This window comes from Gorilla gorilla, chromosome 8 (genome assembly GCF_029281585.2).
Source record: "Gorilla gorilla gorilla isolate KB3781 chromosome 8, NHGRI_mGorGor1-v2.1_pri, whole genome shotgun sequence".
Classification (NCBI taxonomy): domain Eukaryota; kingdom Metazoa; phylum Chordata; class Mammalia; order Primates; family Hominidae; genus Gorilla; species Gorilla gorilla.
Genome location: NC_073232.2, coordinates 105,935,358 through 105,959,134, shown reverse-complemented (window position 1 = coordinate 105,959,134; position 23,777 = coordinate 105,935,358). Strand labels below are relative to the sequence as shown.

Below are 23,777 nucleotides of genomic sequence, written 5' to 3'. Positions count from 1 at the left end.
AATCAGACCTCAGTTTTTAATCTCAGCTTCTCCGCTTACTAGGCTTCTTCTTGGGCAAACTGCTTAACCTCTGTAAGGCTTAATTTTATCACCTGTAAAAATGAGGCTACTCAGGCTATTGTGGGGAATAAATGAAAGTGCATGTAAAGTGCTTGCCACAGTACCTGGCATTAAAGATGTTCACACTGATTCTTCGCAACTTGCCTTTGTGATGGTCAGGTTTTATTCGCTGGATAACAGTTAAAAGTTCAGCTTTTGCAACTTTATAAAATGTATACATAAGCATATTAATTTTAAAATAGCTTTCTTTTTTTTCGAACAATCACATGGGTTGTCAAAAAATAACAGCTTTGTTATAAATGTGCCTATATAGTATTTTAGCTGTTAAAAATAAATGTTAAATAATATTTTTAATTCTTAAAATTAGCAGGATTATTTTTATTATTTTCATTATTCTTTATTTTTTTGAGACAAGGTCTCACTCTGTTGCCTAGGCTGAAGCACAGTGGTGTGATCATGGCTCATTGCAGCCTCAGCCTCCTGGGCTCAAGTGATCCTCCCACCTCAGCCTCCAGAATAGCTGAGACTACAGGCGTACATCACCACACCTGGATAATTTTTTTTTAAAGTTTTTGTAGAGATGGTGTTTCCCCATGTTGCCCAGGCTGGTCTCAAACTCCTGGACTCAAGCAGTCCTCCTGCCTCAGCCACCCAAAGTGCTGGGATGATAGGCATAAGCCTCCACACTTGGCCAGAACTTTTTTGGATTACTGGAATAGCCTAAACCTTTATTTCTCCTTCCCATCAGTGATACTGAAAGAAAGCAGAGATTTGTTTTGATCTTGACTTTTGAGCTTCATTTCAAAATGGAAATGATTCTTACAAAATATGCAAAAGTGGTTAATGCATTAAATACTATTATAGCATTTGGTAGACGTACTTTAACTTGGAAAATCTACTGAACAAGTTTTTTGAAAGTAATCTTTTCCTTTGTCTCTATTCTCCTTGCCAGTCCCAATTTCAGCATTATCGCTTTTTCCCATTTAGTATTTCTTTTCTTAACCTATTAAAATTAATTAATTGTTTGCCAACCTTGTAAACCTGCCCTAGAAGAGATAAAGCTGCAACAATAAGAGTATAAATTGGCCGGGCGCGGTGGCTCCCGCCTGTAATCCCAGCACTTTGGGAGGCCGAGGTGGGCGGATCACGAGGTCAGGAGATCGAGACCACGGTGAAACCCCATCTCTACTAAAAATACAAAAAATTAGCCGGGCGCAGTGGCGGGCGCCTGTAGTCCCAGCTACTCGGGAGGCTGAGGCAGGAGAATGGCGTGAACCCGGGAGGCGGAGCTTGCAGTGAGCCGAGATTGCACCACTGCACTCCAGCCTGGGCGACAGAGCGAGACTCCATCTCAAAAAAAAAAAAAAAAAAAAAAGAGTATAAATTATAAGTGGCCTGATGTTGATATATGAATTAACAATAAGCCCTTTCCATTTTCATTCCATTATGCTTCTACTATATTCCTTTATTCTTAAGAGTAGAAATTTCTATTTACTGGTGGCTTAGAGCTGTTCAGCAGTTTCTTCTTATTTGTGTTTTTTTAACATGTAGGTGGATATGGATTATGTGAAGGGAAATGAGGCTTTTTTTGTAATTTAGTTTTCAATGGCTAAGTGATAGAATATAGAAAGAAAGAAACAAATACAATTATAATTTGTATTTACTATGGTCGTATACAGAACTTATAGAAAATAATTATTTGTGTCAGTGTTAAGACTTCATTATGTTATAGAATGATTTTAATTAATATACAAGCCTAAAATATTTACAGCCTCACTTAACGTTCCTTATTATATAAATCACATTTAAAAAATAAGTATTTTAACTGATTTTGGTTTTTTGTTCATATGATGGTTATTTTTGAAAAGGTCAGTTGGAAAAGTTAACTTTAATTTTATATTGTTTAACACAAAGGAGAAAAGAAATCAAGTCAAAAAAAAGAAAAGATAAAACCAAAAAAGATTGTGAAGAGTCATCACATAAAAAATCCAGATTATCTTCTGCAGAAGAGGCCTCCAAGAAAAAAGATGAAGGTAAAAGGAAATTAAGATAAGGCATCTACTCCCATTTGTGAGCATGAAATATAATCTGCCGTATTTCATTCGTCTAATTGGTGAATGCATTTAGAATTTCATTTTATGGTAGTTGAGAGGAAACTGGCTGAGAATTTAGGTATGAACTTAAAGTGACTTACAGGAGTTTTAAGAACTCCTCTAAATTAATTAAGGGTTAATTTTAGTTCATTTTTGGCAGATAGTATAATATTGCCAACAGTTTTCTAATTCCTGGCTTTGTCACCTACAGACTTGTTACTTTGCATAAGTCACTGAACTGCTTTATTTTTCTTATGTGTATAGGGGTGAGGTGCATACCTGGCCTTCATACTGGTCAAGCTTATTGTGGAAACTCAAATAAGAATGTGAAAGGGACTTTGATCAGTGCCTTTAAACAGTTTATAATCTATAAATCAATATAAAATTGTAACACTGATTTTATTTATAATGGCCTGTGTGACTTTTTTTAGTAGTTTATGAGTTTCTAGAAATGAGAAAGATTGTCATATATCTGTGTTCTCAGAGCCTAGCATGGTGCTGTGCACATATACTTAGAACTGCCTGCTTTTTCTTTAGCAGTCCTTAAGCTCGCTAAGACTCAATTTCTTCATGTGTAAAATGGTCTTGATTCCTTTTAGAATTGCTCAGAAGTTGAAACGAGATAATTCATTAAGCAGTTTGCATAGTACTTGGCACATATTAGCTATTATGAAGGTTACTTCTAGTTGCTTTTTTTAGCCCATAATAAAGTAGAGTCAATCGGCTGTAATTTATAGTGAATCAGACTAATCTAGACAGGTAATTGAATTAGATTCAAGCCAATGTTAATATAATATTTGGACAGGAGAGGGCTCTCTTGCTCCAGTTATGAAGATCATTAGCTATGTTGCATGCTTAGAAGCATTTACTTCTTCTTGCACATGGTAATATATTCATTATGTAGCAGAGTTTAAATCTACGTGCCCTTGTGATACTGTCTACTCCCATAGCTTCAAGTATATGGTGTCACCAACCTTTAGACTTCGTAAAATTGATAGATGGTGAGAGGAAGATATTGTTATTTTATTGCTTATTGAGAGATGGCATTTGTAGCAGAATGCCTTTTTGTCTCTATCTTAATTATTTTCCACTCTAAGGTAAATTTTAACCAATAAATGTTAAAAATATGTTTTGAGTTTTAAAAACTTATTTATCCTTATATGCTAGTAAAACATTTAATATGTCACTTAAGAAATTTGTTGCCCTCATTGTATTATATGTTCATTCTTATCACAACTGTGATACCATGTTAATCACTGCGTATTCCAAATGAAAGAACTAGTCTCTACTTTATAAAATGTTACTCAGTACAATCAAAGTAGATCAGGTAGATGAATACTCAGATTCAGGGCTGAGGTTGGACCCTTCGTATTATGCGTACGTATACACATGATCTTCCTTATAGACATTTTTCCCTTAGTGTTCTATCAGTAGATGACACCTATGTTGACCTAAAAACTAATATCAGAAATCTGGGGATTATCCTTGATACTTTCTTTTCCCTTATTATTTATGTTTAATTTGTCACCAAGTCCTGTGAATTTTACCCCCAGAGTATATATTTCTCAAGTTCTCTCCACCCTACTACAAACCACTATATTTTCTCTTATAGGCTACTGTTATATTCTCCTTACGGGTTCCGCCTCTGTCTTGCCATCCCACCTTCCCTCCTCTTAATCCATTCTCCATAAATCAATGATTTCCTGTTGTTTTTAGGCTGATAACCAAAATCCTGGACAAAGCTAAAAGGTTCTCTGTGATCCAGAACTTGTGTACTATACAAGGCTTGTTTCTCACCACTCCGTACCTCACGTTCACACTCCCCCCATGTAGCCTTTCAGTTTCTGGAAAATGTCAAGCCTCTTTCAATTTTAGGGGTTACATGGATGCTGTGTCTTCTCTTCCTAAAACTCTCAGTTCTATCCCAGCTCATCCTTCAGGTCTAAGCTCTTAAATGTCATTTCCAAGGATCCTTTCCTGATTTCATCCCCCACCTTGAATCTAAATTAGGACTCTCATTTGTAATGCTGTCATGGCCCCTGACACTTTCCATTATTACACATATGACGATGTAAAAGCCAAAGAGAGGCAGAGATTCTGCCTGCTTTGTTCATTGCTATATCCCTAGCACCCCACTAGCTCATGTTCAGCATAAATAATAATGAGTAAAGGACTTTGAAGATTCTTCAGGGATAGAAGACCAAAGCAAGGTGGAATTGAGACATCTCTTTCTTATGTGTTCTCTATTTAGAGTGCCTTTGAAAGCAAAGTCTCTAGAAATATACCTTTTTTACCCCCAACTTCTATGGTATATAACAGAAAATAACAAAATTTTAGCAAACTTTTAGGAAAACCATGTGGAACTCTTTAATATCTTATCTGGGATCATCTGGAATTAGCTTTATCATTGATTTGATTCTTTCTTGCCAGACCACCTTAATTTGGACCAGACTTGAAGAGTAATTAATAAACGCTTAACATCTCAGCTGCGTTTGGACTGTTGACAACTTCCTTTAATTTTATTTCTATCTTTCTGGCCTCTCTTTAGCTAATGCTTTTTTTTTTTTGTAAGACAGGGTCTTCTTGTTCTGTCACCTAGGCCCCAGGCTGGAGTGCTGGAATACAGTGGCATAATCTTGGCTCACTGCAGCAGGCTTAAGCTCGGAGGCCCATGTGATCCTCCTTTCTCAGCCTCCCAGGTAACTGGGACTACAGGCCCGCACTACCATACTCAGCTAATTTTTTTTTTGTTGTTGTTGTTGTTGCAGAGACAGGGTCTTGCTGTTTCCCAGACTGGTCTCAAACTCCTGGCCTCAAGCAATTCTCTCACCTTGGCCCCCCAAAGTGCTGGGATTACCAGCATGAGTCATCACACCCGACCTCCTTAGCTGCTTTTAACTGAAGTTCCTTCTCAGTCTTACACTTAGCTGTTAGAGTTCCTCGGGGCTGTTACCTAGATTTCTCTAGTTTCTCTCTGTACTCCCAGTGTAATCCCATCAACTCTCATAGCTTTAGGTTACCGTCTTAGAAAATGTTAAATAAGTAATAGATGGATGAACTAGATAGCTGAATGAATGGATAGAGAGAAAAAATAAGAAAGATCAGTAGCTGACTTTAAGGACCAGTCTGCTTTGGCAGGTATGAGGAGAACAAGATATTTAGGTAGACTGTCTTGGCAAAATGTTCAGAATCTTATCTGTCTCACCATCACCCCTTTCCCAAAAGCTACGTCATCCTTCAGGTTTCTGCTTAGCTCAATTTCTTGGAAAGGCCCTTCCTGACACCCTTCTCCTCACTTCTCCAAATAAGATTATGTTCCTCTTACATATTCCAATAATACCTGTCACTTCTCCTTTAGAAATACATAGTATCCTTGGAATAAATAGTTTATTTTCTGTAAGGGAAGGGACTGTGTGACATGTTTACTTCGTTATCTCTAATTCCTAATAGTGCTTGCTCCCATAGTAGGCATTCAATAAGTGTAGGTGAGTGAATCAGTGAATTCAACCACATTTTCTCAAAGTTGAAAGGAACTTCAGAGATCTGTCCTGGAATCACGACTGAAAGGATATTCTTTAATTTTGCTTTTCAAAGTAAAGTCCTCTGGGCAGCATTTAGGAACTTGTTAGCAACTCACAATCTCAGACCCTTCCAGATCTAGTAACAAGTTCCCAGGGCGAATCATATGCACTAAAGTTTGAGAGAGGCACTGCTGTATATTATGTGATTGTTCTGCATTGGTTCAACATTTCCAGGGAAAAGGAACCCACTACTATCAAAAATAAAGCTTTACATTTTCAGGTAGTTGTATTTGCTAGCACGTTTCTCTTAACATTCAGCCAAAATCTACAGCTTCCTTCCTTTGGTTCTAATTATGTTCTTGGGCCTCCAAATTAAGCCTAACATCTTTTTTACCTATGGACCTTTGGATATTGGGAAGCAGGTATCATGTTCCTCATTAGAGGATGACAGGAAAGAATACATTTCCTGTTTCCTTACCCTGTAGTTCTTATACTCTTCATCTGGTCTAAAGGGGCCAAAAACTTTGGGTTACGAGGCCTCCTATCCAGGAACATTGGAGGAATTGTTACTGTCCATCTGTCACCTGCCCTTTTTTACTTTATCATCCTTCAGAAATATTTTCCCTGAGGTCTTATTGCAGGAAGCTCTGTATCGTGGTGATTTTTTTTTTTAAATTACACTGACCGATCTTCAGTGCCTTTCTCTCTCTGTTTCTCTCACTGGATGACCATTGCAGAGCTGAGAATTTTTGTTTTATGACATAATTGTGTTGTGTTCTTATCAGTTTCTGAGAACTAATATTTACCTGCATATATGACTTTAGAAAAGATACTGTAAAAAGCAAGTATTTATTTGTAAACTGCTTTCAAATGTTGACCATTTCTATAGATAATAAATTATTGCTTATATTGCAGCTAATTATCTGTGAGGTTTTCTTTTTAGCAGTATGAGATTTTTTTTGCAGGTATTCATTATTTTTTGTTTTGTGCTGGCTATTACAGACCATATGAGCACATAAGATATGATCTCTGCCTAAAAGAACGTAACATTTTAATGAGGGAGATAAGACTAAGGAACATGAAAGATTAGAAAACAGTGAAGTGCTTATCTGTAAGACTATAAGCAAACTAGAATATTGCTAAGAATTCTGGTTATAGCTACAATGATTGCACTATTACAAGATGATAGTTAATAAATCAATGATGTTTCCTTTTCAGGACATTCATCTTCAAAGAAATCTGAAGATTCTCTACTTAGTAAGTAACAAGTGTTTATTTAATAAAAATATGCATTTGAGGTATTTGCAATTTAGATTTCCCATGAATCGTATCTTGCTGTGATGTGAATTATTTTTTGTTTTTGTTAATTATTTTTGTACATGAGAAAAACTGTAGAAAAAAGGCCAAAAGTGTATAGGATTTATTCCCCAATTAAGGGCATTAAGAAGTTTCTTATTTTAAGTATAGAGAGCATTAAAAATGTTTCCAGTAAATGCAATGGATATATCTTTCAATTTCATGTTATAAAATGTGAAGGAAGAAAGATAAAGGGATGAGGTTGAAATGGATTTAAATTAGGCCTATGGTTTTCACTAGTTTGGATCAAAACAGATTGGATTTCGTTGAGTATTTGCTGCAAATTTTATTATTTTTTCCCTGCAGTATTCCAAAAAGTATTCACAATGACTTATAAAAACATACACAATAAGTTTTTTTAAGGTTAAAAAAGTCAGAATAATGGAAAAATAAGGTTGAATAGCAATGTAAAGCTACAGGTGAAATTTATACACACTAATGTATTCCAAAAAGTCCTGCATAATTGCAGAGATAGATCACAGATTTGTCAGTGTTCTTCCTAACAACCAAACCTGAGTGAAACCAGCAATAGAAAGATTAATTGTACCCATAAGATAATAATGAGAACTCCTGGAGTGTTCAGCTTTTTGCTGGCAGTTTTGAGAGAAGAGTCTTCTATGGGTTTATAAAAGGGTACATCCATTTGTGTCATAACAAACAGTAGCTTTGAATCTAAACAGTAATATAATGTTGAATTTTTTAAAGACTTGTAGTAGGCTCAAGGCCTAATAATAAGGTGTAGTTCAATAGCATATCTAATTCATTTTATACTCTCTGGACTTATAGAAATTTAGAAACTTGAGATTTCTAGGCTTACTTAGTTATTTTATTTTATTTTTTTGGAGACGGAGTCATGCTCTTTCACCCAGGCTGGAGTGCAGTGGCGTGATCTCAGCTGACTGCAGCCTCTGCTTCCCAGGTTCAAGTGATTCTCCTGCCTCAGCCTCCCAAGTCGCCGGGACTGCAGGCACCCATCACTATGCCCAGCTAATTTTTGTATATTTAGTAGAGACGGGGTTTCACCATGTTGGCCAGGCTGGTCTTGAACTCCTGACCTTGTGATCTGCCTGCCTCGGCCTCCCAAAGTGCTGGGATTACAGGCGTGAGCCACCACACCTGGTCACTTGGTTATTTATAAACCTAAGAATTAAGAAAAAAATTTTTTATGACTTTAAAATAATATTTATTGTGGCAAACTCAGGGAAAAAAGTTTGATGATTATTCTAAATTTCAAAACTCAAATATAAACATTATTTGCATTTAGTATAATTCTTAAGAAATTTTAAATATTCAATGATCAGAAATTTTGCACTGAGAAAAATAGAAATGTTAAGATATTTGTTGTTTAAAAATTTAGCAGAGAGGGAGATGTTGATGGAGGTATTCCTCTCTTAGGAATATAGTATATTCCTTATAATTATTTTGCTTGTACCAACTTTGTTTTCAACATATTTGAAGTGTCTTAAAGCACTGACTCTTTCTCTCCACGTAAATTCTAATTTATCAGGAGGTCCTTTCCTAAATTAGGTAAAATGTAGTGACAGTTTCGAAAATACATTCAAGTATAAGACCAGTGGACCAATGTTATCTCAGGATGAAATCATAGATACATACTTCAACAAAGGTGTACACAGGCTAAAGTGGGAAAGTGTATTTTAGTTTTCATCCATTTCCAACAATGAGAGGTGTGAATGCTTATGCAATATAGAAAAAATTCCCCTTTTTCAGTTCTAATTTTTTATCCTTAAAAAGTCTTTTGGGGCAAATTCTTGAATCACTGATATATATTATTCTTTTATTTCTTCTGCCTGCCTTCTCCTTCCCACTGTCTTTCACCCCTGCCCTCTGAATCCTTCCCTGCCTCCTAGAAATAGCCCTTAGTGCTCTTTTACCTCTCCTCAGCTAAGTCAAATTTTTACTAGTAGAAGCAGGGTGAATACTGTGAAGACTATATCCAATCTGAGAAACCCCTAGCTAATTTGGTCTTGAAAAAACAAACTATCCACTTCAAGCTGACCTGCTGTTTGGCAGCCGGAAAGCTATTTACCGTAGCAAGCATGAAACATATACATTGTTATGGTATGCCAACCCCAGATATCCTCTCAGGTGGTCAGTCATCTGTATTACATGGTCTTGGCAATTTCAGACCTCACATTTTGCTCTTTATTTTATTTCCATTTGGACAATACTCAGTTACCTTCTTAACCCATTTGACATCTGGATTATTAAAACCAAATCCATGGAGAAAAACTCAATTTCTGTTGGGACAGTAACAAGTGCTTTAGATATGCATATAATATCCTCATTTTGTAGATGAGAAAAATCAAGACCTAGAGAATGTCTTTAAATGAATGAAGAAACTCAATTTTTAAAAATATATATATTTAAAGTATACAACTTGATGATTTGCTGCCCTCTTAACAAATTTCAAGTATTGTTATCTTTAGTCACCTTGCACATGAGATCGCCCAAGAACCAAAGAATTGAAGTAAAGTGCCCAAGGTCAAATAGTTAATGGCAAAGCTGGGATTAAACATAAGTTTATAATTCCAAAGTCTATGCCCTTTACCTGTATCATCAATCAATAACTGTTCATCAGTGAAATCAACTGTATGTCTATTCTTTATACCTCAGTTTTGGCATATGCATTGTACAGATCCACATTAAATGATTTGATCTATGTTTCACTTCTGTCTGTAAAATGGGTATAAAGAAACCTACTTCGTTGGATTATTATCAGAATCAAATGAGAAAACATACATGTAAAGTATGTGCCTGACGCAAAGTAAGTCCTTGATAACCTGTAGCTATCATTGTTATCAGAGAAAAGAAAAATACAGACATATAAATCCTGTGTTTGTTCTCTAGAATTGATGAAATCAAAAGTTAAGTCTATAAAAATCTGACCTGTCCATTTGTTACCATGATTATTGGAGACATTTGCCATTTCTTCAGTAGTGCAAGTTATTAGTTACCATATAATATCCACAAAAACCAAGATGATAGACCTACTTTCATTATTCAAAACATGTAGGAAAAATTGTATATAATTTTAGGCACCACACTCTAAAGGGAACATTGAAAACTTGAAGCAGGTCAAGAAGAAAAAAACTGAGGTATGGAGAAAACTTGAAATTATATTGTAGGAAGAATGTTGGAGGAACTGCAGATGTTTACCTGGGAGAAGAGTGAAAGGATGGGAGGGAAGAGGTGAGGAAGTAGACATGGAAATTACTGTGTGGATATTTGCAAGGCTGCTACTATGTAGGAGACTTATTTTTTATGACTCTGGGTTGGCAGAACTGCCCAAAGACAGATTTTTGCCTTAATTTAAGGAAAAACTTGTCCCTTAGAACTGTCTGACAAAAGGAATGGAGAAATGGGTTGCCTCTGGAGTAGCGAGTGTTCCAGCATGGATTGGATTGGCACTTATTGGAGGTGTTGCAGTGAAGGTTCATTCATTGGATAAGTGTTGGATTAAATGACCTCCAGGTTCCCCTTTCAACTCAGAAAGTCAGTGACTTAAATTCTGATCCCTGCTTACCAATAATTACTGAATAGATTTGACAGTGATGCATTCTTTTGTGTTGCCTGTTCTTCCAATTGTTATTTCCTTAGTAACACTCCTCCCGCCCCTGGCAGGTTGTAACAGTTATGATAGCAATGATTTGTAGTGACTACCAACCCTCAGGGAACCAGGATACTATAGATTCATAGGGTTATAAGGGACCTTAAAGGTCATTTAGTCCAGTCTTGTAGACTTGATTCTCTAGGGATATCTGGCCACTTTTTTAGTGGGTATTTTTTAAGACAGTTAGTTTATAATGTTACTCTAAACTGACTTGATTTTTTAGTAAAATTGACTGGTATCTGAAAACTGGTGTAAGAAAGCTGGCATGTGGGAAGTACTCTTGGAAAGGAACAGGATAACAGCTGTCCACTTCTAAAGGCCTTGTAGGTTTCGTTCCCTGGCATCATTAACATTAGCAGAGTAATACAATAGTAATAACCTTGCTAGGCCTAATTAGTTTTTCTCTGCTTTCTTTATCTCATATTAATGAGTTTTCATAAAAATAAGAGAAGATTTTAATTCTTTTTTTCCCTCACATTATCAATTTGGGACACTGGCCATTCCAGTGATGGCTGTCATTGAGTCAGGAATCTTGTTTTCAAGATTAAAATTTTATCATTTGTATGTAGATCATTAGAATACAAAATGCCCTCCCCCACTTTTGCCATTTTTGCTAGAATTGGTGTCAGAATAGATTCAGTTAGGAGCAAAGTTCAGACACACATGTTGATTCAGGGATCAGAGTCCAACAGGTAAAAGGCTAGAACCACCGTAACAAATCAATGCTGTTTTATTTTTACGTTGTGTTTAACTAAAGGACATTCTGTATTGACGGGCCACATTTGTGCCATTTCTTTTTTAGACTAATAATCATTATTGGAGAGGAGTTGTCTGCTGATGTAACTACTTTGTGGGTTATAGTGTTATTGTCTGATAATTTTGCAGTATTTTAAAATTTTTAGTTGACTAATACAGGTGATTTATTTGAAACATGTCTATTTTGTCATCTTTAATAAAGTGTCTTTATTGTTTTTACTGATTTTGAAGGTAATTCATGCTCATTGTTTAAAATACAAACAATTTGAAAATGTTTAAAATAGAAAGTAAAAGTATTCCAGGCCCACAGGTAATATAATCACTGTTAAATTTGGTTGGCTTTTGCAAACTTACAATACATATATAAAATTACATGTATGTATATAATGTGCATATGTTTTTAACATATCTATTATACTATGCATACTTTTTGTAACTTTTTAAAAATTTGATATAGAATGGACATTTTTCTATTGCAGTACATACAGATATGCTAATGTTTTTAAACAGCTGTATAGTATTTATTTAACCAGTCCTTAATCCCTAATTGGTGGGGAATTAGGTTTTTTGTTGTTGTTGTTATACAGTGTGCATCTTTGTACATATGTATCAGAGGTGCTTATTTATGTATGTAAGTAATCAAATTCCTAAAAGCAGCATTGCTGGTCAAAGGGTATGTGTTTTAAACTGATCTATATTGCCAGATTTTTCTCCAGAAAAAGGTTTACAGAATTTTCACTCCCAGCAATGTGTGAGAATGCCAGTTTCTTCCCTGAAACAGGCTTCTTCTCATTATGTAATCAGCATTGGTTTTTTAAAATGTCTGACAATTTTTTTTAAAATAATTTAACTAGCTGGTCTTACATACTAGCTCAGTTCTTAAGGTACTAATCCTAATGTAAACATGTTCTCTACAAATGTAAATCTTAACTTGTGTGTCTTCTGTGTAACCAAGAAAAAGAAGAAACTAGATCAGAGACAACTATATTGCAAGAGATAATTCACTTATAAGAGAATATTGGAATTGCTACTTTAACTCATTGTAACTTAGAGAAGTTTCGATGAGACTTAAAATCCTTGGCCTTTTTGCTGAGATTCTTTGGTAACCCTTGGCTTATTTATATATGTTTTAAAAGAATTTATTGTACCTGTGAGAGTGAATTAAATTTCTAGAGAGCCATAAAAGTTGAAGCTGAGTTAAATAAAAAGTTAATTGTATTGGCGAATAATTCAAAATGTGCTTTAAGTATAATAGATTTTTAAAAATCATCTTTTTTAAATGAACAGGAAACTCTGATGAGGAAGAAAGTGCTTCAGAATCTGAACTTTGGAAGGGTCCACTACCAGAGACAGATGAAAAATCACAGTAAGTGCTGATATTAATAGAGAATATGTACCTTTTCAATCAGTTCAGGAAGCTATAACCACAGCTTTATTAATGGAAAAATACAACATCATGGTGATCTATTTAATGCCAAGGACTGCCTAGCCTGGTAAGATTAGAGCTTATTCCCAGCCATTGTCATAAGCAGCCAACACATCCAGCTTCCTCCTGGTAAATAAATCTTTCATCAGTTCACTTTAACAGATGAACCTCTGGTCCTTGCTTGGATTTCTTCAGAGATGGCTGTTTCCTAAGCTTCCAGAGAAGCCTATTCCATCATACTGTGATTATCATAAACCTATGCAAGGGAGTCCCTTGCATGGGAAGTACACTTCTATACTGCTATCCCACTGGTCTTTTAAAAAGTAAAATAATAATATTTACTGTTACAAATACATAATATATTTACTATGCTCAGTGTAGTAAAAAAACTACAGCCTAAGGAGATTTACCCAATTCCCCTTAGTTATTCCCCAGTATAACTTAGGCTTACATTTTTCCTTAAAAATAGTTTCTTTTTTATTCACTTCTTGAGCAGACTATAATTTAAAATGAGAATGAACAGAGAAGTTATAAATTAAGCCCACAAAGTAAAGAGAAGCAATGACATTTCACAAGTATTTCAAAGCAAAATTTTAGGTAATACATTTAGGGAGAGGTGCCAACATATGAAATATTTTTATTTTAATCAATCTGGGTATAGTTATGATTATTCTAGAAACTAAGAATTATTTTATGGCTGAATCATGGGAATATATTGATATATAGCAGAATCAGCCAATATGTTGACTTAAAGTATTGTATTTTTATTAATCTCATATAATGTATCATGTAATTTTTTTACTCTAATTATTGATCTTAATATGTATGCTTTTTTTTTTTAAATAGGGAAGAAGAATTTGATGAGTATTTTCAGGATTTGTTTCTGTGAGATGAGAGAGAGAAGCCTCCACTCCTTAATGTGAAACTTCATGAAGTTTTAAACTTCATGCAATTTGAAATTCCATATAAGTTTTTATCTGCAAGTTACAGCTTATGTGGTTTGTCTTTGGAAATAAAAATCCGGGTTCTCTCAGAATGTGAGAGGCTTTGGAAGTTCATTAGTTCAATTAAAGACTTTCCTGTCCTTTAAATATCTTTTCAATTGCTTATCTACAATTCTGTTTTATTTGTAGCTCCTAGAGGATAGAGCTGGACAGATTCCATTGTTCCTACATTTTGTAGGTTTTTTTCCACTGCCTTCATTATGTATCTTCTCTTGCCTTCATTATTTTATTTTATTATTTCTTCTTTTTCTTTTTTTTAGAGCCACCAATACTGGATTTGTTTGTTTGTTTTTCATTTTTTTCTTTTGTAGAAACGGAGTCCTCCTGTGTTGCCCAGGCTGGTATTCAAATTCCTGGCCTTATGCATTCCTCCCACCCTGGCCTCCCAGAGTGCTGGGATTACAGGTGTGAGCCACCATGCTCTGCCAATTATTTTAAATTACTAGGATTAAAGTAGATTATGTATGTCTTTAACTTCTTTCTTTCCCATTGATAAACTGGCACCCTTCTTTTAAGTACCTGCTCTCCCATTACCACCTATTTCCAGATGCTTTTTGAGGTTTTTTGCTTGCCTGTCTCTTGCTTCCTTCTTAACGTCTACCACTTAAGAGAGTTTGTTATAATCAAATTTGACTTCCTAGCCTGTGGATAATTTACTATTAAGTAAATTATTAACTTAATTTACTATTAAGTAAATTATTACCACAGGGAGCCAGTGAGGTCCTAGTAGTCTAAAACAGTTCATGTGTTCACAAAAATTGACTCCCCGGCAGAGATTATGCAGTAAGATAATTTAACTGAATAATACTATGGGCATGTATCTTGCCTCAGATACACTCATGCAAATATGAATATACCTCTGATATGGTTTGGCTCTGTGTCCCCACCCAAATCTCATCTTGAATGTGTACTCCCATAATTCCCACATTTTATGGGAGGGATCCATTGAGAGATAATTTGAATCAAGGAGGCAGTTGCCCCCATATTGTTCTTGTGGTAGTGAATAAGTCTCACAAGATCTGATGGTTTTATCAGGGGCTTCTGCTTTTGCATCCTTCTCATTTTCTTTTGCTGCTGCCATGTAAGAAGTGCCTTTTGCCTCCCACCATGATTCTGAGGCTTTCCCAGCCATGTGGAACTGTAAGTCCAATTAAACCTCTTTTTCTTCCCCAGTCTCTGGTATGTCTTTATCAGCAGTGTGAAAATGGACTAATAGAACTTCTATGCAGAAATATAAAATGTAACTTCTTAACATAAGGTCCTAGTCGCAAGGGTCTATGGAGGTGCTTCAGGAGATCCAAGCCTTTTTAGAATCTATGTGCAAACTTCTGTGTATGTGTTTTGGAGGAAAAGTCCATAAATTTCAAATTTTCAAAAATCAGATTTTCAAAAGGATTTATTGATTTCTGAAAACTAGCAAAGATCTGCTTTTATAAAGAGCAAATAGATGGATAGATATAGGAGAAGATGCTTGACTTGATGAATAAGAGAAAGGACATATAGAAAATGAACTGAACATAAGCAAGTATTTTATTGAAGATATACTATTTTAAATAACATTTAAACACGGAATGATTGGCAATAAACTGCAAAATGAGTAATTTGGTATCATTTAAAAATGGTTATTATCAGAGATTTTCCTTTTATTAAACAGTTATTCATTAATTCCACAAATATTTATCAGGCTTCTATTATATGTGAGGCACTGAGCTGGGCATGGCTGTAAAGGAACCATCTAGGAAGTAATTATGCAATCATTTCTGAACCTGTTTCAGAAAAGTAAATCAGTGTTGGGTTTATCAGTGTTTAACATTGTTTGATAGTCCCCTCACTTCTTGAATAAATTGTTTTTTTTCACCTCACTACTTGTAGTGTGTAAAAATGAATCTATATTTCTGGGGAAAAAGTGTTTGAAATGTCCAGCCGCAAGACTGATAGTAGTAGTAGAATATATGCAGTTAAACATTCTTATGGTAAAAATATGTCCATTGTTTAGTGGTTGTCAGAAAGTAAAATTCCTGCAAAATTAAAATTAGGAATTTAACTAGGAAGAATATCTAAAGACCCTTTAAAAATAGATCAGTGTATTTGGTATTTCAAGTAGGTTTATGACATCAGGCTCATTTATAAATTTATATAAAATCACAATACTTAATCCATGCATACACAGTGACAGATAATGGGAGTCATGTTTTTAAGGAGTCTTGAAAAGGCCTCTAACATGATGAGTTTAAAAAGTAATTCTCTTACATACCTATCTCAAACTTTGCTATAGTGCGGTCAGTGGTGGTCAGCAGACCACTGGTCTGGGGGTGTTGAAGTTAGGCCTTCTTATACTTGCTCTTATGCAGAGTTCATGTATTTGGCAGACCTTCAGTGGTGGACATCTCTACCCTCAATACAATTTCTGGTGACTAAGGAGGGGAAGTTGTTTGAGCTGACTGATGTTTTGGGGTCCAGAATTACATAGGGCTAAAGGAATAATGCTTCTTACGTGGTTTTTAAAATAATAGTGCTTCTGGAAGTGGAGTTTCAAAATTATTTTAAGCAATGGAAATAAGGGAGCATGCATCACTTAGCTAAGTTGATTACTTTAATAAACAATACTCATTTGAGTGTACATATGACTTACTGTCATACCTTATTTATATCTGTTTGTTGTAACATTGATTCACATAGTATTCATTCATATTACTGAGTGCCTACCTTGTGCCAGGCACTGCTCTAGGTGCCGGGATAGAGCTGTGAACAAAACAGACAAAATAGACAAAATCTTTCCTCATAAATTTTACATTCCAATGTGAGAGAAGCAGTCTGACAATTCTAAGTACCTAACTTATAAAACAAATGGCGATTCATTTCTTGGCTGCTCAAAATTGAACATTATCTTGTCTATTACAAAATATATAGGTTCATTGATGTTCAATTCTTTAGAATATAGATAGCTTGTGACAAAAAGAAATCTATGATAAAATATATGGCATAACTATATTATTCTATTTTCTAAAGGAAGAAATCTTAAATTTCTCGAATATCCAGACAGACATATACCATGCGGTCAAAGTAGTTGATTGCCTTTAGTTTCTGTTAACAGTTTAATATTTAGAATGCCTGGTAGGTCTAGTAATCATTTTTAGAAAGTCATCTTGGTTGAAGTTTTTCTGTACTATTTTTGATAAGGTTCTTGCATAATCCAATCACATGCTTCTTAATGCATAATATTCATTAGCTGCTTTAACTTGCATTATGATTATCCAGTTAGAATCTTGTGCATTGATAATCTTTTTAATGAAAAGAATAGTTCTGAACTGTAAAAAATATTCTTAGTTACACCCAAAATAATTGATTTCAAACGTTGAAGGAGGAGTGTAGGTCAAAGGCATAGTTTTAATAAATTGCCAAAAAATAGTTTGGTCTTCATCATTCTATTATCAAGGGTAAAAGTAGAGGAAAGAGATAAGCATTTCAGATGGAATGACGTTGAATAAAATGACATCATTATTTTCTATATCATATTTAGAACACTATACATTCTATACTGCGTTTACTCTTTTATTAAGACATGTTGAGAGATTTTAGTTTGGGGAGTGGCTTGAGGTATGAATCACAATTACGAATGTTATGGGTGAATTGTGTCTCCCCCACCCCTCACCCATTTCATATATTTAAGCCCCAATATCCAGTACCTCTGAATGTGACTGTATTTGGAGATAAGGCCATTAACGAGGTAATTAAGACTAAAATGAAGTCACATGGGTAGGCCCTAATCCAGTCCTACTGGAGTCCTTATAAGAAAAGGAGATTAGGACACACACACACAGAGGGAAGACCATGTGAAGACACAGGGAGAAGATGGCCATCTGCAAACCAAGTTGAGAGGCCTCCCAAGAAACCAACCCTGCCAACTCCTTGATCTTGAACTTCCAGCCCCCAGGACTTTGAAAAAATACATTTCTATTGGTTAAGCACCCAGTCTGTGGTACTTTGTTATAGCAGCCTTAGCAAATAAATACAATTAATGTTTTAAAAAAGAATTTGACTAGTTTCAGGATTGCATATTTTTTAATTTAAAATAAATTGGCACCAAAAAATGTACCTATTTTTGTCATATTTTGCACTTTTGTTGAACTTTATTTTGCCCCTGGGGTTTTTGGGCTAGCAATATATATTTTCTTCATAGTCACAGGGTAGTTTTTCTGAAGATCCTGTTACTTGATGATTTGTTGAAGTTCTTTTTAATGTTTTCTGGTTTTCTTCAAAGGTAAAATGATATTTGAAGTTTAGACCAGTTAGATAATATTACAACATTAAACATGTTTTGGACTTTTTGTCATCACCACCTCCTGAATCTTCAGCAGCTAGTAAAATCAAGGAAAGCAATATTATTTATTAGGAGTTAGTGGATATACAGTGTTTTTATTCTAACACTCCCATGATAGTAGTGTCAACTTTGTAGACTAATTAGTCATTTTAACCTAGCAAGTACTGTGGGTTTGACCATGTAAAAACTTGAATTAATATTCAGAGTTGGTCCATTCAAAAAATAAAATCTGGGTTAGGTGCAGTGGCTCCTGCCTGTAATCCCAGCACTTTGGGAGGCCGAGGCAGGTGGATCCCTTGAGATTAGGAGTGCAAGACCAGCCTGGTCAATATGGTGAAACCCTGTCTCTACTAAAAATATAAAAATTAGCTGAGTGTGGTGGCATGTGCCTGTAATCCCAGCTACTCAGGAGGCTGAGGTGGGAGAATCGCTTGAATCTGGGAGGCACAGGTTGCAATGAACTGAGATCATGCCATTGCACTCCAGCCTGGGCGACAGAGTGAGTGAGACTCCGTCTCAAAAAAATAAATTAAATAAATAAAAAACAGAAGCTGATCAATGGTTGGCCAGTTAACATCTTAGTTTCTCACTGAGACAATGCAGTCTGGAAATCTGAGCTTGATGCACAAAGCTCCATGCCTGGTGATAGAAAATAATGATCTTAGTCCACAAAGAATTCTCTATGTAGTAGCAAAAAAACTCAGAAGTAAATTTTTGTGCAAATAAAATATAGATCCATATCCAATGTCACTTAAAGGACCTGATCATCTCTTCATAATAAAGTTGAGATAAAGGTTAAATCTAATAGTACTAAGAAATACCCTCACTTTTCACTTGCTTGGTAAAAATCACTTATCGTTTTGAAATGCAAATCATATCTTACCTTAAATCTCTCAAATGACCCATGAACATTTTTAGCCCAGCCTTCAAGGCAATACAGTATCTGGCAGCTACCTGCACTACCAGCTTCATATGTACTTCGCACTCTTTACTCTCTAGACTCCAGCTATATCAGCTTAAAAATTTTTCAATTGCACCAAGCTTATTCCTACTCCAAGCCTTTGTACATATTTTCTTACTCTTCCTCCCCAATGCCTGCTTTCTGTGGTTAGCGTAAGCATTCTTCAGGAAAGCCTTCTCCATGGCCCATGTACACACTAATGCTTTCTTCGAGATCGTTAATTGTGCATTGGTTCACAATGTTCAGTTCCCCCACCAAATGGTAAATTGTTCAAGATAAAGGATCCCATCTTTCCTTAGGGCCTGCCTAACACAGGGCTTTATACAGAGAAGACATCTGATAAATACATAAGTGAATGGATATCAAGGAGTCAAAAACTCCCGCTTTTATTCTGAAGGACATCCTTAACTTTGTTAAGAAAAATATTTTCTCCTATGAATTATTTAAAATTTCACTAAATGCAATAGAGCCACCTAAAAGGAACATGTCAGGGCCTTTCCACATAGAGATGATTTCTTTGTTAAGCAATAACAATTGCTTACAAAACCTTCAGAGTGATAAACTTTCAAGACAGAAATTAGCATTCCACTTTCAAAATGATGTTTGGGCCATTTGATGAACTAATAGTTAATCCTAAGCATTTTAAGAATCCAAAAACAACATTAAACTTGACAAAGTGACTTTAGGAATAGAAATTTCATGCCAGAAAAAAATGGCACAGGAATCTCATGCCAGAAAAACATCTCCCAATGTGGAGACATTTGGGAGACCGGCAATTTCAGCCTTATTCTACATGTAGGGCTTCCTTAAGCTGAAGATCTGTAAAACCACCTCATTACATGGAGAAGAATATTAAACTCAGCGAGGTTAAGCTGCCCAAGGTCTCACAGCTAATGTATAATGTTGGGACAAAAAGTTTTTTCTCACCTAACTCTAATCCCCCAGATTCTGTGGTTTACATATTATCCCTAAGCACCCAGTGTTCTGCAGAGGAGCCACCTTCTAGCAAGATGAAGAAGCCTAGCTCCAACCTCTACTTCAACTGTACCGGTCAATTCGATCTGGAGTTATACATAAGATGTTGTCTGTGGCAGGGCCCGGGGGACCTGAAAACCACTAATCGGCCTGTTAAAATGATCAGTCTGCACCAGTAAAGCAGGTTTTCTGTTTGTAGTGACTCTTTATGCCTTTGTCACATGCCATTAAGCTCAGCCTAGCTTCTGGCTACATTACAGGGAGCAAAAACAGAGCCCATCTAACCTTTTTCGGCTCCTCCTTCTTGCTTTTTTGCCTCCTCTTCAATGACCTTCATCTTTGCATCATACTCATCAGCTAGTGATTTCCATTCTACTCTGTTATTCTGAAGACCACTCAGCATAGGTGTGATTTCTTTGTGAAACCGTGAGAACTCCTAAAAAGAATTTTAGGTCAGAAACTACATAAATCATACAGTTAATTTTCAGGATCTTTCATATGCAGAGAATGAGCTGTAAGGAATTGTTACAGCACTCAGAGCTGCTAGGATAACTTTAACCACGGGCCTATGAAGTTTGGGAAAGAGACACGTGCTGTCTTTACTGCCTGCCTAAGGAAGTGTTCAATTCGCTCACATCTGAGTTCCCTCCTTTTATTCCAGCCCTGAATGAGATTAGGGTAAAACCTCAAACTGCTTTGGAGAAACAGTGACACCCCAATGGCTTTCCATATGGGTGACTTCTAAATTTTGGTGACAGTTTGAAAGAAAATTTCTCATCCAAATGTTTGTGTATTTAATTCAAATAATTTGCTTACTTACCTTATATACAAAAGTACAAACAAAATCAATAAATCCAACTTGAAGTTTAGGTAATTCATCTCTTTTGTTTCTGTCCATCATAGGCTAGAAAGAGAAATAAATCCTTTAAGACAGGTTTCTAAGATGTATGAACAAAACAGACTGATTTGTCCTGATAACTTTTTTTTTTTTTTTTTTGAGACAGAGTCTCACTCTGTCTCCAGGCTGGGTGCAGTGCCACGATCTCGGCTCACTGCAGCCTTCGCCTTCTGAGTTCAAGTGATTCTCCTGTCTCAGCCTCCTGAGTGGCTGGGACTACAGGCATGCACCACCATGGCCAGCTAATTTTTGTATTTTTAGTAGAAACGGGGTTACACCATGTTGGTCAGGATGGTCTCGATCTCTTGACCTCGTGATCTGCCCACCTCAGCCTCCCAAAGTGCTGGGATTACCGGTGTGAGCCACCGCGCCCGGCCTGTCCTGATAACTTTTAATAAGTAATACATTTTTATGTCAAGGTCTTACAATGGGTTGTTGCTGCAACACTGTTCTCTCCAGATCTCCTTGTTCCCAAAATTCATTTGCAACCATAAGTGCTACCTGCAAATGAGAAAGGCTTGGTTCACTAAATCCACTTATGAATAGAGAACTTGCATTTTATTAGTACAAGTGACATTTAAGGATCGAGTTTACAGTCAATGTTTGAGGTGCTATCAAACCGTATGCTCTTAAGTTTTAAAAAGAGGTTATTTACAGATTATATTGAAATGTGAAAGGGGAGCTTTTTCTTCCTACTTCAGTGTTCTAGGCTTATTCTGGGAGTATCTATCTCCCACTTACTATTGCCACCACTTCTTATCAACGAAAAGGAGAAATAGGAGGATTAAATATTATGCCTCAAGTTCTAACACTTCCCAGGTTGTTCTTTGTCCTGTCTATCTGTTAGCATCTAGCATATGTCTGTGAATGCACATGTGACATACACCCATTAGTATGTAGCTTTACCTAATTACAGTGTGAGGATATTCCAGCATTAATTTATATCACTAAAAAAAAACATTTATCAAGTTCATTGAACACCTGCTAGCTGCCTTTACATTGGCGTGAGCCAGGCTTGCCAAGAGGAATAAGGCGTGATCTTTTTCTTTAAAATGATCACAGTCTAGTGAAGACAGTCATGTATACAATGTGGTAAGTGCTGTAACAATAATAGTGTAAGTGCTATGGGTCAGGGAGAAGGGAGTAAAGATAAGTTTCATGAAGGAAGGAGGTGGCATTTATGTTGTATTGTCAAGAACGAGTAGTTTTCCAGGAAAAGAGGAGGGGAAGAATATTTGCAGAGATAAAATGGAACGTACAAAGCTTCTGTGAGTGCAGGCTTAGAGTGTGAAGCAATGACATGGGAGGTGGTGATGGGAATTGATGCTGGGAGTGTGAGTTGAGGACAGGCAGTGACAGGCCATGTAAATTTTGCCGGGAAGCTTGAATTTGATTCTCTAGGCCAGTGCTGTTTACTCTTGGAGTCTAGGGTTCCCCTGAAGTGCTCTAGGGCCCAAGAAGGTGGAGGCCAAGAGAGATGAAAGCTAAAGTAGCTTTGCTTTTTTCTCTTTTATAAAGTGATCTTTGGGCAAGTTTTGTTGGGAGAAAATAGACTTTGCTTCTTTGGGAAAAAAGTTGGAAACCTCTGGCAATGGGGAGTATGAGCCTTTTAAGGAGTAGAATGGCTGAGTTGAGCTCTGGTTAGAGGCATCCTGGCAGCAAGTCAGAGGATGACTTGCGGAGTTGATGTGAGCATCTATTAGGAGGCTGCCACCATAGTTCTGATAAAAGTCAGAACTGAGGTACTAGCAAGGCTGATATAAATGATTTTGAAATGAGGGAGATAAGCTCAAGCAAGACCCCAGGTTTCTAGCTTCGGTGACCTCATCGATAAAGAACAGAGGAAGAAGAGCAGGCACGTCGAGGTGGAAGGAGAGGAAGTGTTTGGTGAAGTGTTTGGTTTTGGACTTGATGGTGACGGAGTTCAGGACACCCTGCCCCAAAATATTTTAAGGTGACGGAATTTGAGGAAACTAAAGCAGCAGGAAGATCAGTCTCACCTTCCCCCCACCTTCTCCCCTGAAGTAGGTCATAAAACCAGGTAAGGATTTTCTGACCTTCCCCTGAAGCAGATCATAAGACCTTCATTCAAGAGGTGCCCTCCCTATTCCTGGAGGAAAGGAGCCAGAGACACAAAGATGCCAAGAAGAATCTGAACAAATCGGCCTTGCTAAGCTGCCTCACGATTAGATCATACCCTCTTTGTTGAATTCTATTTCTCCATGACTATCTAATTCATCCAACCTAGCATAAAACATACAAGTTTAACTGTTTCTTAGGGTCTTTGTTTCCTCACGAAGGCTCCTGTATTACATGTAAAACAAATAAATGTGTACACTTTTCTCTTGTTAATCTGTCTTTTGTTACAGGGGCCTCAGTCATGAAGCTAGGATGGGTGAGAAATAGATATTTTTTCTCCCCTACACTGAGTTCTAATTCTATCTTTTTAAAAAGATACAACCCACTTTTACAGTTAAATCCATTTAATTCTGGGCTCTCTTCTGCTTAGGGGTTTCCCTAGAAATTATTGGAGGAAAAAGGAAGGTTTTTTCATCCAATTAGTAAGAAAGCAAGTGGTAGACTAGTGCCTCCCCAAGGTGGGGGAAGAACTTCAGCGGAAGGCAAACTTAGACATCATCTCACAGTCAGTGCCTTCTTATAATTCACAGCACATTGAAGAAGAGACTGTAGGAGCAAAAATAGCCTTGATAGAGGAAAACACTAACGATGCATCCTGATCTTGTTCTGACTTACCTCATTGATATAGTTTGGCTA

At 36.3% G+C, this 23,777-nt stretch overlaps 2 protein-coding genes across 6 annotated transcripts in view; one reads left to right on the top strand and one right to left on the bottom strand.

Moving 5' to 3' along the window:
• The window catches only part of LOC101123909 (protein FRA10AC1), a 35,326-nt gene extending 19,617 nt beyond the window's left edge, over nt 1-15,709 (top strand). For all 5 annotated transcript variants that reach the window (XM_019035558.3, XM_019035554.3, XM_055352509.2 and 2 more), the window contains 4 exons: nt 1,975-2,093; nt 6,893-6,931; nt 12,705-12,783; nt 13,690-15,709. In XM_019035558.3, the coding sequence (XP_018891103.1) occupies nt 1,975-2,093; nt 6,893-6,931; nt 12,705-12,783; nt 13,690-13,732 (280 nt within the window). In that variant the 3' untranslated portion in view covers nt 13,733-15,709. The remainder of the gene's footprint in view (nt 1-1,974; nt 2,094-6,892; nt 6,932-12,704; nt 12,784-13,689) is intronic.
• The window catches only part of PDE6C (phosphodiesterase 6C), a 55,338-nt gene continuing 46,921 nt past the window's right edge, over nt 15,361-23,777 (bottom strand). The window contains exons 19-22 of the mRNA XM_019035646.4: nt 21,429-21,503; nt 20,925-21,008; nt 20,390-20,540; nt 15,361-18,205 (exon numbers count right to left, since the gene is read on the bottom strand). Coding sequence (XP_018891191.3) covers nt 18,147-18,205; nt 20,390-20,540; nt 20,925-21,008; nt 21,429-21,503 — 369 coding nt within the window. The 3' untranslated portion in view covers nt 15,361-18,146. The remainder of the gene's footprint in view (nt 18,206-20,389; nt 20,541-20,924; nt 21,009-21,428; nt 21,504-23,777) is intronic.